The sequence below is a fragment of the Scyliorhinus torazame genome, chromosome 1, assembly GCF_047496885.1.
Source record: "Scyliorhinus torazame isolate Kashiwa2021f chromosome 1, sScyTor2.1, whole genome shotgun sequence".
NCBI lineage: Eukaryota > Metazoa > Chordata > Chondrichthyes > Carcharhiniformes > Scyliorhinidae > Scyliorhinus > Scyliorhinus torazame.
The window spans coordinates 102,522,138-102,538,209 of NC_092707.1; the positions used below are offsets into that span (position 1 = coordinate 102,522,138).

Genomic DNA, 16,072 nt, shown 5'->3' on the forward strand with positions numbered 1-16,072 from the left:
ATCCTATCTATTCCCTTCATAATTTTATATGTGATCACAATACATGTATTCTCACAGTATATCTAAATAAACCTCAACCTTTCTGAAATTTCTGATTATAAAATAATGGCTGAGAATCAGAGTGTAAGTGAGTTAATTCCTTAGTTACTGACTGATGGTAAATATTTCAGAAATATTCACAAGTATATAAATATACACGTGAAGTATATTAATTGTATTCTGTGTAATACGTTTTCTACTAAAATAAGTGCATGTGGTTAAATAGCGTTGTGCTAACCGTGCCTGTAAGTTATTCCTATTGACTGGCACTCCTGTAGACGACACGAGCACATGTGTTGGTGTGAATACTGAGGGTGATGGCCCGTGTCTGGTGCTTCCTAACATTACTGTCTATCCACCTTTGTCGTTCCTCAGGGAGATTTTAGGCACCGAGACAGCCTGGCCATTGCTGCTGGCCTTCAGTGGCCTACCTGCTCTCATTCAGCTCTTTCTGCTACCCTGGTTCCCAGAGAGCCCAAGATATCTCCTGATCGACAGGGGTAATAAGGTCCTATGTGTGGATGGTGAGTGCAAGGGGGTTGGGCAATGGGGGAGGTTTGGGTGATGGGGGAGAGGTGGGCGATTCGGAAGGGTGGGGGTTGGGCGATGGGGAGTGGTTGGGCGATGGGGGGAGGGTGGGGGTGTTGAGTGATGGAGAAGGGTGGGGGGGTTGGGCAATGAGGGAAGGGTAGAGGGGTTGGGTGATGGATGGAGGTTGGGCAATGTGGAAGCATGTCGGGGGTTTGGCGATGGGGGAGGGGTGGGATTGTGCAATGGGTAGTGGGATGGGGGGTTCAGCAATGTGAAGTGGTATGGGGGGGTTGGGAAATGGGGGAGGGGTGGGGGTGGGACAATGGGAGAGGGGTGGGGATTCAGCAACGTGAAGTGGTATGGGGGGTTGAGTAATTGGGGAGGGGTGGGGGTTGTACAATGGGAGAGGGGTGGGGGGTTTCAGCAATATGAAGTGGTATGGGGGTGTTGGGGAATGGGAGAGGGGGGGTTTCAGCAATGTGAGGTGGTGGGGGTTGGGTGATGGGAGAGGGGTGGGTGGTTGGGAAATGTGGAGGGGTATGGGGGTTGGGTGATGGGAGAGGGGTGGGTGGTTGGGCAATGTGGAGGGGTGTGGGGGTTGGGTGATGGGAGAGGGGTGGGGGGTTTCAGCAATGTGGAGGGGTGTGGGGGTTGGGTGATGGGAGAGGGGTGAGTGGTTGGGCAATGTGGAGGGGTGTGGGGGGGTTGGGAAATGGGGACGGGTGTGGGTTGTGTGATGGGAGAGGGGTGGGTGGTTGGGCAATGTGGAGGGGTGTGGGGGTTGGGCAATGTGGAGGGGTGGGTGGTTGGGCAATGTGGAGGGGTGTGGGGGTTGGGTGTTGGGAGAGGGGTGGGTGGTTGGGCAATGTGGAGGGGTGTGGGGGTTGGGCAATGTGGAGGGGTGGGTGGTTGGGCAATGTGGAGGGGTGTGGGGGTTGGGCAATGTGGAGGGGTGTGGGGGTTGGGCAATGTGGAGGGGTGGGTGGTTGGGCAATGTGGAGGGGTGTGGGGGTTGGGTGATGGGAGAGGGGTGGGTGGTTGGGCAATGTGGAGGGGTGTGGGGGTTAGGTGATGGGAGAGGGGTGGGTGGTTGGGCAATGTGGAGGGGTGGGTGGTTGGGCAATGTGGAGGGGTGTGGGGGTTGGGCAATGTGGAGGGGTGGGTGGTTGGGCAATGTGGAGGGGTGTGGGGGTTGGGCAATGTGGAGGGGTGTGGGGGTTGGGCAATGTGGAGGGGTGGGTGGTTGGGCAATGTGGAGGGGTGTGGGGGTTGGGCAATGTGGAGGGGTGGGTGGTTGGGCAATGTGGAGGGGTGTGGGGGTTGGGCAATGTGGAGGGGTGTGGGGGTTGGGCAATGTGGAGGGGTGGGTGGTTGGGCAATGTGGAGGGGTGTGGGGGTTGGGTGATGGGAGAGGGGTGGGTGGTTGGGCAATGTGGAGGGGTGTGGGGGTTAGATGATGGGAGAGGGGTGGGTGGTTGGGCAATGTGGAGGGGTGTGGGGGTTGGGCAATGTGGAGGGGTGGGTGGTTGGGCAATGTGGAGGGGTGTGGGGGTTGGGCAATGTGGAGGGGTGTGGGGGTTGGGCAATGTGGAGGGGTGGGTGGTTGGGCAATGTGGAGGGGTGTGGGGGTTGGGTGATGGGAGAGGGGTGGGTGGTTGGGCAATGTGGAGGGGTGTGGGGGTTAGGTGATGGGAGAGGGGTGGGTGGTTGGGCAATGTGGAGGGGTGGGTGGTTGGGCAATGTGGAGGGGTGTGGGGGTTGGGCAATGTGGAGGGGTGGGTGGTTGGGCAATGTGGAGGGGTGTGGGGGTTGGGCAATGTGGAGGGGTGTGGGGGTTGGGCAATGTGGAGGGGTGGGTGGTTGGGCAATGTGGAGTGGTGTGGGGGTTGGGCAATGTGGAGGGGTGGGTGGTTGGGCAATGTGGAGGGGTGTGGGGGTTGGGCAATGTGGAGGGGTGGGTGGTTGGGCAATGTGGAGGGGTGTGGGGGTTGGGTGATGGGAGAGGGGTGGGTGGTTGGGCAATGTGGAGGGGTGTGGGGGTTAGATGATGGGAGAGGGGTGGGTGGTTGGGCAATGTGGAGGGGTGTGGGGGTTGGGCAATGTGGAGGGGTGGGTGGTTGGGCAATGTGGAGGAGTCTGGGGGGGTGGTTATGGGCTTCAAATAGGCTGGATTTAGTGAAAACAATTTTTGCAAAATAGTCAATTATACCAAAGGTGGGCAGCACGGTGGCACAGTGGTTAGCACTGCAGCCTACGGCGCTGAGGACCCGGGTTCACTGTCTGTCTGGAGTTTGCACATTCTCCCCGCGTCTGCGTGGGTTTCGGCCCCATAACCCAAAGATGTGTAGGTTAGGTGGATTGGACATGCTAAATTGCCCCTTAATTGGAAAGAAAAGAATTGGGTACTCTAAATTATATATTTTTAATTATACCAAAGGTTGGTGCCACAATTAAATAATTGAACACATTCTGCGACCACAAAACGTGCACAGAATCAAACATTGAAAGGCCAGGTCTGAACCAGGACATTTCCTCTTTTTCTCAAGAAAACCATGAATTGATGTGTAACACGATATTATTAACACCCTGGGCTGCATTCTCCACTGCCCGACGCCAAAATCACATTCGACGATTGGGTGAAGAATCCGTTTTGGTGCCGAAATCGAGAGTGACGCCGGTTTTTAAATGCTCCGCACCCGAATATACGCCGCGTCGAGTATCCACCACCTCAGGCCATTGCCTGAGGCCCACCACATGATGCTCCTTCCCTGATGGGCCAAAATCCCGATAGCGTGGGTCTCTCATGGTCCCACCGTCCTGAATCCTCGCGTGGCGGCTGCAAACTGAGTCCAAGGCCGCCACAGTTGCCTTGGGGCTGGAGGCAATTTGTGCAGGCGGTCCGTGGCTGATGTGGGGCACTCTTTTGCCGGTCAAGGTCCGTGGGCTGCGTCCACCACAGAGCACGGCACGGCCGCCGCCATGTATATGTGCAGCCTCTGACCCGGAAGTGCTGGGGGCTGGATCGGCAGCTAGGGCTGCGAGCTCTACGATGGCTGCCTGCTAGCCCCCTGCAAGATGGTGAATCTGTGGCCTTTTGACGCCAGTTTTCCTGGCGTAAAAGACCACAGTTTTCACGACGGTGTGGGGACCTCGTCCCAAAAACGGAGAATCCAGCCCCCTGTTCTATTTCTGTGAGAATCCCCCTCCAGTTTGAGGAACCTAAGACATTACAGAAGATCTACTTTGACATTGGGCCACAAAAGGAGATATTTGGATAGCTGAGAAAAGTTTATCCAATAGATAGGTTTTCAGGGGCATTCTAAAGGTGGAAAGATATGTATCGAGGTGGAAAGGTTTAGTTAGGGAATTCCTGAGCTTTGGACATGGTTGTCAATGGTGCTATATTGAAAATCAGAGGTAACCAAACTGGTCAGAATTGGAGGGATGGAGGTAACCTGTGGGGCTATGGGATTGGAGGAGGTAGGACGAGGGAAAGGTCATGGAGGGATTTGACAATAAGGTTCAGAATTTTAAAATTAAGGCATTTCTGTACTGAATCCACAAAATCCCAGGCAGACAGAAATTGGTCAGCACCTCACCCTTTTCCTGCGTCAGATTTATAAGCTAAGACTTGTGAGGTGTTGGATTCCAGGTGAGGGCCCTCTCCTCTCCCCCAACATAATTGCCTGCTTTTGTTTATCATCCCACAGCGCTCCGGAGACTCTGGGGTCAGGGAGACTTTTTTGAGGAGGTCCAGGACATGGAGGCTGAACAGGCTGCGGCGAGGGGAGAACGACCAAAGACTGCCCGGGAACTGTTCCAAGACCGCTCGGTACGATGGCAACTCATTACGAACATCATGCTGACCGTTGCCATGCAGCTATGTGGCATCAATGCGGTGAGTATAGGCGCCATTTAATCATCAAACTCAGTGCAGGAGTCTGAACGATAGACAAAGACAAACACATCAGAAAGAGCGAGATGAAGAAAGATCGTGGGTCAAAGCTTCCAGTCTCCGGATCATTGGAGACCAGACATTCGACTGAGGTGGGTTTGGACCCAATGAAAGTTCCGACTTCTGTACTAATTGCCCGGGAAGTTTCAATTTCCAATAGACAATTCCCTGCTCTCTAGTGCCCTCCATAAACATTTCTGACTCCGAGTCGAAGACATTGGACAGTTCCAATATACTTACCTGGAAAGTAAACCGGGCAATGTTAGACAGATTAAAACCTAGTCTAACTCCTGGATACCTGTACAAGCCACCCAGTTATAAACCCCCAACTACCCTCCTGATCCCCCGCCCACTCCCCCGAACCCAGCAACTACCCCACCCAGCCACCGACTACTCACCCTGCCCAATCCATACCCACCTGACTACACTCCTGACCTGGAACAACTATCCCCTGACCAGATTACCCATTCACCCACCCACCAAATTTCCTAACTCACTAAACCACCCACTGCTCACATATCCACATCAACCACCTCCCCTATCCACTCACCAACTTATCCACCTTCCCCTATCCACATCACCCACCTCCCCCTATCCACATCATCACCCACCCCCCCCTATCCACATCACTCACCTCTCCCTATCCACATCATCACCCACCCCCCCCCTATCCACATCACTCACCTCTCCCTATCCACATCACCCACCCCCCTAATCACATCACCCACCCCCCATCCACATCACCCACCCCCCTATCCACATCACCCACCTCCCCTTATACACATCACCCACCTCCCCCTATCCACATCATCACCCACCCCCCCCTATACACATCACCCACCTCCCCCTATCCACATCACCCACCTCCCCTTATCCACATCACCCACCCCCCCTCACATCCACACACCACCCCTATCCCACATCACCACCCCCCCCTAATCACAACACCCACCCCCCCTATCCACATCACCCACCATCCCACATCCACATCACCCACCTCCCCCTATACACATCACCCACCTCCTCCAATACACATCACCCACCTCCCCCATCCACATCACCCACCGCTCCCTATCCACATCACCCACCCCCCTATCCACATCACCCACCTCCCCTTATACACATCACCCACCTCCCCCTATCCACATCACCCACTTCCCCCATCCACATCACCCACCTCCCCCAATACACATCACCCACCTCCCCCTATCTACATCACCCACCTCCCCCTATCCACATCACCCAACCCCCCTATCCACATCACCCAACCCCCCTATCCACATCACCCTCCCCCTATCCACATCGCCCACCCCAACCCACATCACCCACCGCCCCCTATCCACATCACTCACCTCTCCCTATCCACATCACCCACCCCCCTATCCACATCATCACCCACCCCCCCTATCCACATCACTCACCTCTCCCTATCCACATCACCCACCCCCCTAATCACATCACCCACCCCCCATCCACATCACCCACCATCCTATCCACATCACCCACCTCCCCTATACACATCACCCACCTCCTCCAATACACATCACCCACCTCCCCCATCCACATCACCCACCGCTCCCTATCCACATCACCCACCCCCCTATCCACATCACCCACCTCCCCCTATCCACATCACCCACCTCCCCCTATCCACATCACCCACCCCCCCTATCCACATCACCCTCCTCCCCCTATCCACATCAACCCCTCCCCATCATTATCACCCAGCCCCCCTATCCACATCACCCATTCACTAACATTCAATGATTGACATTCAGTCTGTACATTTAAACTTGCCATACGGCAGCTAGTGACAATAAAAGCTGGTGTGTTTTATCTTCACCCGACTCAACTTTGATCCCCTGCAGTGGATCACTGCACGCAGCAATTCTGAGGCCTCCAGCATCGGAGACTCTGGTAGACAAGCAGCGCAGCAACGGGTTAGGGAAATTTCCAGGAACAGTGGCAGAAACAGAGAGAAGGTCGCTTTTACTGCCACACACACTCACAAACAGAGAATAATGCAACCCCTGACTCCCCAAAGCCTGTCCACCATCGACAAGGCACAAGTCAGGCGTGTGCTGGAATATTCGCCGTTTGCCTGGACCAGTACAGCTCCAACAATCAAAAATGTCGACACCAACCAGGATGAAGCAATCTTCTTGATTGGTACCCCATCCACCACCTTAAACATTCACTCCCTCCACAACTGACGCATAGTGGCAGCCGTGTGTACCATCTACAAGATGCACTACAGCAACCCACCAAGGTTCCTTAGGCAGCACCTTCTAAATCTATGACCACTACCATCTTGAGGGACAAAAACAGCAGATACTTGGGAACACCAGTATCTGGAAGTTCACTCCAAGTCACTCACCATCCTGACTTGGAAATATATTGCCGTTCCTTCATTGTCACTGGATCAAAATCCCTCCGTAACAGCACAGTGGGTGTACCTACACTACATGGACTACAGCTGTTCACGAAGGCAGCTCACCACCATCTTCTGAAGGGCAATTAGAGACGGAGAATAAATCCTGGCTTAGACATCGATATCTGCATTCTGTAATGAATAAAATAAGGTTTCACACACCAACACTCACAGACACACACATACCGACTGACACATAGAGACACAGTCAGACATGTAGAGACACACAGACTCACACACACACACAAGGCACACACACAGACAAAGGACACACATGTTTAAATACACACACACACATATACACTGAGACACAGACATGCAGACTGACAGGAGGAGAGATAACTGAGAAACTAAGGGAAAAACACAGATAGAGGAAGCAAGCGAGAGTGAGAATTAAGACAGATAATTAAGGAAGAGTGTTAAGGTACACTGAATGTGTACTGTCACCGTGAAATAAAGGCATCAACTCTAAGGCTTACTTGGTCTTCTTTATCCTAGATTTATTTCTACTCCTCCGAAGTGTTCCAGGAAACTCCTCCGAAGTGTTCCAGGAAGCTGGAATTCCTAATTGGACGATACCATATGTGGTGTTGGGAGCAGGTGCAACACTCCTGCTCACCTCAATGATTTCTGTAAGTAACAGTCAGATTAGGGAGTGATACAGAGAGAGTACAGACTTTGCACGTTCTGTTTGAGCAGCTTGTTTTACCGTCCTTCTGTTGCTTTGGTCAGGGATTTTTCATCGAACGGGATGGGAGAAAGGCCTTACTGTGGAAAGGATACAGCCTGATGACTCTGTGGGCAGCACTCTTATGTGTTACTCTGCCTCTGCAGGTGAGTGTTAGTGTCTGGAATCTAATCAAGAGGCTAGGCTAGTTTATATATATCTAGAATAACAGATAGCAGGGAGAAAGTTGAAGGCTAGAATCTAATCGAGGGGTTTATGTGGACAATATAGATTGCAACGCTACCAGAAGGCAGCTCACCACCACTCTCTCAAGGGCAATTAAGAATGGGCAACAAATTCTAGCCCAGCCAACAATGCCCTCAACCCATGAACTTTAAAATAAACACAATTACTGTTATGGGCGAGGCGTTTTCAGATCCCCAAAATGTATCATGGAGTTCAACCAACCTCCCCCTTTAATGCTATTGTTGCTTTTTCGAGCACACGGCTTGTTCCCTAGGTGTGGGATTACAATTATGGACACATGGGTTTTTAAACACAAAACAATGTTTATTCCATGAACTCAACTTAACATCTTAAATAAACATTGGATCTCTTAACACCCCTTACTTCAAAGATAACCCCGAAAATATTACAACACTAAATAATCCTTCAGTTATTCCATTCAACACCCATGAGACTTAACACCTTCAAACAGAAACACATCAGGTTAAAGGCTTTACTATTATGAGTTTAAATCACCCAAATGATCCAGAGATAGTCTTTCATGGCAGAGATAACAGCAGATCCAGCTCACTGCAAACACACACTCCCAAGCTCTTTTCAAACTGAAACTAAAAACTGCAAAATGGCTGATCTAAAGCCCAGCTCCACCCACACTCTGACATCACTGCATTTCTTAAAGGTACATTGCTTAAACATCCATTTCTTAAAAGCACTCTCACATGACACCTCCCCCCAAGAAAAAAAAAATCATCAACTTCAAGATGGTTTCATTTTTCACTTTTGCACTATCCACTAAGAAATGTACACAGTAAAAATACTTTTTCGTTTCACAAAAAAAACCACACGCAAACAGGCATAATAATAGTCCATTTTTCCCGTTCTTCTTCCTCCAACCGAAATCCTTCTCGATTGACAGTCTCTTGGAACAAAGTCTCTGCACGATCATCCATCCCTCTATTCCTCGGCATTTCGCTTCAGAATCATATAATTTAGTTCAATCTCACCACAGATCCCTTGCAATTCTCCAATACAGGAACATTGGTTACCATAGCTTTAGGCAGTCAAATGCCTGTTGAAAGTCCGCTGTCCATTGAAATTTTTAAAGTTTCTTCAGCAATTCCATCAGTGGAGTAATCACGCCACAAAACATTTGCACAACTGTTCGATCAAATCCACTCAAAATCGCATTATTTCCCTTCGTCTTGAGGGTATCGGAAACTCCTCAAGGAAAGTGATTCGGGCTTCTCCAAATTCACTTTCGGCTAGGTTCATCACCGAACCCGCCACCTGAAGTCGATCGAAGAACTCCATACGATGTTTTAAATGTTCTTTCCATGTCTGGAAGTTGTAAATAAAAGCAAATTGTCCCAATTTCTCAATGCAATCTTCCAAACGTGGGATAGAATAAGAGTCCGTTCTTGTAACTGCATTCACCTTTCGATAGTCCACACACAACCGTTGGGTACCATCTGGTTTAGGTACCATCACTATGGGTGAGCTCCATTGGCTGCAACCCATTTCAATTATGCCATTTGTAAGCATACTCTCAATCTCTTTGTTAACCTGTGCCAATTTTAAAGGGTTAAGTCTATATGGATGTTGTTTGATCGGAACAGCATTTCCCACATCTACATCATGTATAGCCATTTTAGTACTTCCCAATTTATCTCCACAAACTTGCCCATGTGATATCAATAACTCTTTCAGGTCAGTCCGTTTTTCCTCTGGAAGGTAACTCAACACTTCATCCCAATTTTTAAGAACATCCTCATTTTCCAATTTAATTTGAGGTATGTCAAATTCACAGTCATCTGGATTTGGTTCGTAACTTTGAGTTAGAATCGTTAAAACTTCCTTTTTCTCTCCTTCCCTTTCAAAGTACCTTTTAAGCATATTCACATGACACACTCGGTGAGTCTTCCTTCTATGTGGTGTTTTTACCACATAATTCACCTCATTTAATTTCCTTTCAATCTGATACGGTCCACAAAACCTAGCTTTTAAAGGCTCACCTACCACTGGTAACAACACAAACTTTATCCCCACTGGCAAAACTACGAACTTTGGATTTCTTGTCCGCTACCAGCTTCATCACATTTTGTGCAACTTTCAAATGTGGTCTCGCCAATTCACCTGCTCTATTTAATCGTTCCCTAAAATTTGACACGTAATCCAATAGTGTAATTTCCGATCTCTCACCCACCAATTTTTCCTTAATCAATTTAAGTGGTCCTCTTACCTCATGACCAAAAACTAGTTCAAAAGGACTAAATTTGGTAGACTCATTAGGTGTATCCCTAATTGGAAACAATACGCATGGGATTTCTTTATCCCAATCCTCTGGATAATCTTGACTATACGCCCTCAACATTGTCTTTAATGTCTGATGCCACCTTTCTAACGCTCCTTGCGATTCTGGATGGTATGCAGCTGATTTAAATTGTTTTATTCCTAAGATATCCATAACTTCTTTGAATAACTTTAAAGTAAAATTCGACCCTTGATCCGATTGAATTTCTGTGGGTAGTCCATATCTAGTAAAGAATTTAAGTAACTCCTCCACAATCCTTTTAGCTGTAATATTATGTACTGGAATGGCCTCTGGAAACCTTGTAGATACATCCATTATAGTCAAAAGATATTGATTCCCACTTTTTGTTTTAGGAAGAGGTCCTACACAATCACTTATGACCCTCGTAAAAGGTTTCTCAAATGCTGGAATGGGTATTAAAGGCGCTGGTCACTTCCAGTTGCGGCTATGCGGAGTTAAGTCGCACATTCGGCGGCTCCCGCAAAAACTGACTTTTGGGCTCTTTTCAGGGCCCCCAACGGCACTTTTTCGACGTTTCCCGGTGTGGGAAGGAGTTTATAACAGCTCCCCGTCAGTATATGGTTTCAACTAGGAGCGGGCCGACAAAAAAGGTGGTGGTGGACCCGAAGAAGGTGCGAGGGAAGAAGAACAAAATAGCGGCGAGCGGAGACCAGGCAGCTTGGATGCAGTGGGCGGAGGTGCAGCAGGAGGGTATCCAGCGCTGCTTCAGAGAGATTAAAGCGGACCTGCTAGAGCCGATGAAGGCTTCTATTGATAAGCTGCTGAAGACACAGACGGCCCAGGGGGTGGCGATCCGCGAGGCTCGACAAAAGATCTCTGACAATGAGGATGAGATATTAGGCCTGGCGGTAAAGGTGGAGGCGCACGAGGCGCTCCACAAGAAATGGTAGGAGCGGTTCGAGGAGATGGAGAATCGGTCGAGGCGGAAGAATCTGCGGATTCTGGGCCTCCCGGAGGGGCTGGACGGGCCGGACGTGGGGGCCTATGTGGTCACCATGTTGAACTCGCTGATGGGAGCGGGGTCCTTCCAGGGGCCCTTGGAGCTGGAAGGGGCCCATAGAGTGCTGGCGAGGAGGCCCAAGGCTAACGAGCCTCCGCGGGCGGTGCTGGTGCGGTTCCATCGGTTCGTCGATCGGGAGTGTGTGCTCAGGTGGGCCAAGAAGGAGAGGAGCAGCAGGTGGGAGAACGCGGAGGTTCGAATATACCAGGACTGGAGTGCGGAGGTGGCGAAGAGGAGGGCCGGGTACAATCAAGCGAAGGCGGTGCTGCACAGGAAGGGGGTGAAGTTTGGCGTGTTGCAGCCGGAGCGACTGTGGGTTACCTACAAGGACCGGCACCATTATTTTGAGTCTCCGGAGGAGGCGTGGGCCTTTGTTCAGGCCGAGAAGTTGAACACAGATTGAGGGTCGGGATGAGCGATTGGGGACTGCGGTTGATACGTTATGTTTATTTTTTTTCGAGGGGGGGGGCCTTTGCATTGCTCCGGGTTTCTTTTTCTCTGTGTTTTTCTCTTTCAGGTCGGTGAGGGTGGTTGGGGCGGGTTGGGGACTGATTTGGTTGGGTTGGTCGGGGAGGCTCGTGGAGGGGGCTAGGTAAACGGAACAGGGGTGGTGGACGGCGGTGAGATGGGGCCCCGCGGGGGAGGGGGAGGCCCGAGTCGGGGTGAGGGGGCCGGGCCTGTAAAGCAGCTGCGTCAGAGGTGGCGGGGCCTGGTAGGAGGAAAGTGCGGGCTTTTTCCCGCGCTGAAGACTGGAGGAGGCGGGGCCGGGGCGGGGAAGCGAGGATTGTTTTCCGCGCTTAGAATGGAAGGGGGAGGGAGAGAGCCTATTTATGGGGAACGGGAGAGGATGGCGTGTCACACAATGGGAGGAGTCGAAGGAGAGGCGGGAGTGGCCGGGGTCAGCAGGAGTCAGCTGACTTACGGAAGTGCAATGGGGGGAGTATATCAGCTAGGATGGGTCCTATCCGGGGGGGGGGGGGGGGCGGATCGAGTTGCTGCTGCTATGGTCAAGGAGGAGCTGGAGCGAGTGGGGGGGTCGAGACGGGGGTATGCCGCTGTGGGGAACGGGCCGGGTGTGGGGTGCGGGCACGTGGCTGGCCGAGGAGGGGTCATGGCTAGTCGGCGGGGGGGGGGGGGGGGGGGGGGGGGGGGGGGGGTGTAGCCCCCTGATCAGGCTGATAAACTGGAATGTAAGGGGACTGAATGTGCAAGTTAAGCGGGGCCCGCGTGTTCGCACACCTGAAGGGGCTCAAGGCGGATGTGGTTATGCTCCAGGAGACACACCTGAAGGTGGCAGGCCAGGTAAGACTGAGGAAAGGGTGGGTAGGTCAAGTGTTTCACTCGGGGCTGGATGCCAAAAATCGAGGGGTACCGATCTTGGTGGGAAAGAAGGTGTTATTCGAGGCGTCGAGCATTGTGGCAGATAATGGCGGTAGGTACATAATGGTAAGTGGTACTGGTCAATGTGTATACCCCGAACTGGGATGGTGCGAGTTTTATGTGGCGTATGTTGGGTCGGATCCCAGACTTGGAAGTGGGGGGCCTGATAATGGGGGGAGACTTTAACACGGTGTTGGATCCGGCACTGGATCGCTCCAGGTCTAGGACGGGTAGGAAGCCGGCGGCGGCCAGAGTGCTGAGGGGGTTTATGGACCAGATGGGACGGGTGGACCCTTGGAGATTTGCAAGGCCGGGGGCTAGGGAATTTTCATTCTTCTCACATATCCATAGGACTTATTCCCGAATCGACTTTTTCATTTTGCATAGGGCGCTGATAGCGAGAGTAGAGGATACTAAGTATTCGGCAATAGCCATTTTGGACCACACCCTGCATTGGGTGGACTTGGAGATTGGGGAGGAGAGGGACCAGCGCCCGCTGTGGCGCTTGGAGGTGGGGCTGTTGGCGGACGAGGAGGTGAGCGAACGGGTCCGAGGAAGTATAGAGAGGTACTTGGAGACCAACAACAATGGGGAGGTCCGAGTTGGGATGGTATGGGAGGCACTGAAGGCGGTGGTGAGGGGAGAGCTGATCTCCATTAAGGCCCACAAGGAGCGGAGGGAGCAGGGGGAGAGGGAGAGGCTGGTGGGGGAGATGGTGAGGGTAGACAGGAGGTATGCGGAGGAGCCCGAGGAAGGATTGTTGAGGAAGAGGCGTAGCCTCCAGGCCGAATTCGACCTGGTGACCACCAGGAAGGCGGAGGTGCAGTGGAGGAAGGCCCAGGGGGCGATTTACGAGCATGGGGAAAAGGCAAGCCGGATGCTGGTGCATCAGCTTCGGAAGCGGGACGCAGCTAGGGAGATCGGGGGAGTTAAGGACAGGGGAGGGAGTGTGGTGCGGAGTGGGGTTGGCATCAATGGGGTCTTCAGGGACTTTTACAAGGAATTGTACCGATCTGAGCCCCCACGGGAGGAGGGAGGGATGGACCACTTCCTGGACCAATTGAGGTTTCCAAAGGTGGAAGAGGGACTGGTGGCGGGATTGGGGGCCCCGATTGGATTGGAGGAGCTGATCAAAGGGATAGGAAGCATGCAGGCGGGGAAGGCACCGGGGCCGGACGGTTTCCCGGTCGAATTCTATAAAAAATATATGGACCTGTTAGTCAGGACCTTCAATGAAGGAAGGGAGGGGCGGGCTTTGCCCCCAATGATGTCCCAGGCACTGATCTCCTTGATCCTGACGCGGGCCAAGGATCCCCTGCAATGTGGGTCTTACAGACCGATTTCCTTGCTAAATGTAGATGCCAAGGTGATGGCGAAGGTCTTAGCCATGAGGATTGAGGATTGTGTGCCGCAGATCATCCATGAAGACCAGACGGGGTTTGTGAAGGGGAGACAGTTGAACACGAATGTGCGGAGGCTTTTGAACGTTATCATGATGCCGGCGAGGGAGGGGGAGGCGGAGATAGTGGTGGCGATGGACGCTGAGAAAGCCTTCGATAGGGTAGAGTGGGGGTACCTGTGGGAGGTGCTGAAGAGGTTTGGGGAGGGGTTTGTCAGGTGGGTTAGGCTGTTGTATGAGGTCCCGATGGCGAGTGTGGCCTCAAACAGGAGGAGGTCCGAGTACTTTTGGTTGCACCGAGGTACGATAAAGGGGTGTCCCCTGTCCCCCCTGCTCTTCGCACTGGCGATTGAACCCCTGGCTATGGCACTGAGGGAGTCAAGGAACTGGAGGGGGTTGGTGCGGGGTGGGGAGGAGCATAGGGTGTCGCTTTATGCGGACGACCTGCTGCTGTATGTGGCGGACCCGGTGGGAGGAATGCCAGAGGTAATGAGGATCCTTAGGGAATTCGGGGACTTTTCGAGGTACAAGCTCAACATGGGGAAGAGCGAGCTGTTCGTAGTTCATCCAGGGGACCAGGAGAGGGGGATTGGCGAGCTCCCACTAAAAAGGGCGGAGAGGAGCTTCAGGTATTTGGGGGTCCAGGTGGCCAGGAGCTGGGGGGCCCTGCATAGGCTTAACTTTACAAGGCTGGTGGAGCAAATGGAGCAGGAGTTCAAGAGGTGGGACGCGTTGCCGCTGTCCTTGGCGGGTAGGGTGCAGTCAATCAAAATGACGGTGCTCCGAAGGTTTTTGTTCCTGTTCCAGTGCCTCCCCGTGTTTATCCCAAAGGCTTTTTTCAGGCGGGTTAACAGGAGTATAATGGGGTTTGTGTGGGCGCGAGGGACTCCGACGGTGAGAAGGGTGTTCCTGGAGAGGAGTAGAGATAGGGGGGGGCTGGCGCTGCCCAACCTCTGTGGGTACTACTGGGCCGCCAATGCGACGATGGTGCGCAAGTGGGTGATGGAGGGGGAGGGGGCTGCATGGAAGAGGCTGGAGATGGTGTCTTGTGTGGGTACGAGTCTGGGGGCGCTGGCAACGGCACCGCTGCCGCTCCCTCCAAGGAGGTATACCACATGTACGGTGGTGGTGGCTGCCCTCAAAATCTGGGGGCAGTGGAGGAGGCATAGGGGGGAAGTTGGAGCCTCGGCATGGACCCCAATACGGGGGACCCACCGGTTCGCCCCAGGAAGAACAGGTGGAGGGTTTTCGGGGTGGCACAGGGCAGGGATACAAAAGTTGGTGGACCTGTTTGTGGACGGGAAGTTCGCGAGCCTGGGTGAGCTGGAGGAGAAGTACGGGCTCCCCCCGGGAAACACCTTCAGGTACTTACAGGTAAGGGCGTTTGCCAGACGGCAGGTGGTGGAATTCCCGCGGCTACTGCCACACACAGTACAGGACAGGGTGCTCTCGGGGGGATGGGTGGGAGTGGGGAAGATCTCGGAAACTTACCAGGTGATGCAGGAGGAGGAGGAGGCCTCGGTGGTGGAGGTAAAAGGTAAGTGGGAGGAGGAGTTGGGAGAGGAGATTGAGGAAGGGACGTCGGCAGATGCCCTAGGGAGGGTGAACTCTTCCTCATCGTGCGCAAGGCTCAGCCTCATACAGTTTAAGGTGCTGCACAGGGCACACATGACCGGGACAAGGATGAGCCGGTTCTTTGGGGGTGAGGACAGGTGTGTTAGGTGCTCAGGGAGTCCAGCAAATCACACCCATATGTTCTGGACATGCCCAGCGCTGGAGGAATTTTGGAAGGGCGTAGCGAGGACGGTGTCGAGGGTGGTAGGATCCAGGGTCAAACCGGGCTGGGGGCTCGCAATATTTGGGGTGGCAGAGGAGCCGGGAGTGCAGGAGTCGAAAGAGGCTGGTATTCTGGCCTTTGCGTCCCTGGTAGCCCGGCGAAGGATTCTTCTTCAGTGGAAAGATGCGAGGCCCCCAAGCGTGGAATCCTGGATCAGCGATATGGCAGGGTTCATTAAATTGGAGAGGGTGAAATTCGCCTTGAGAGGGTCGGTACAAGGGTTCTTTAGGCGGTGGCAACCGTTCTTAGACTTTC

The 16,072-nt window shown here is 52.8% G+C and overlaps 1 protein-coding gene across 1 annotated transcript in view; it reads left to right on the forward strand.

Annotated features, from left to right (window-relative positions):
* Nucleotides 1–16,072, forward strand: part of LOC140410625 (solute carrier family 2, facilitated glucose transporter member 11-like) — a 56,364-nt gene that overhangs the window by 18,417 nt on the left and 21,875 nt on the right. Inside the window, 5 exon segments of the mRNA XM_072498954.1 lie at nucleotides 415–563; nucleotides 4,281–4,468; nucleotides 7,455–7,489; nucleotides 7,492–7,588; nucleotides 7,689–7,790. Of these exon segments, the coding sequence (XP_072355055.1) occupies nucleotides 415–563; nucleotides 4,281–4,468; nucleotides 7,455–7,489; nucleotides 7,492–7,588; nucleotides 7,689–7,790 (571 nt within the window).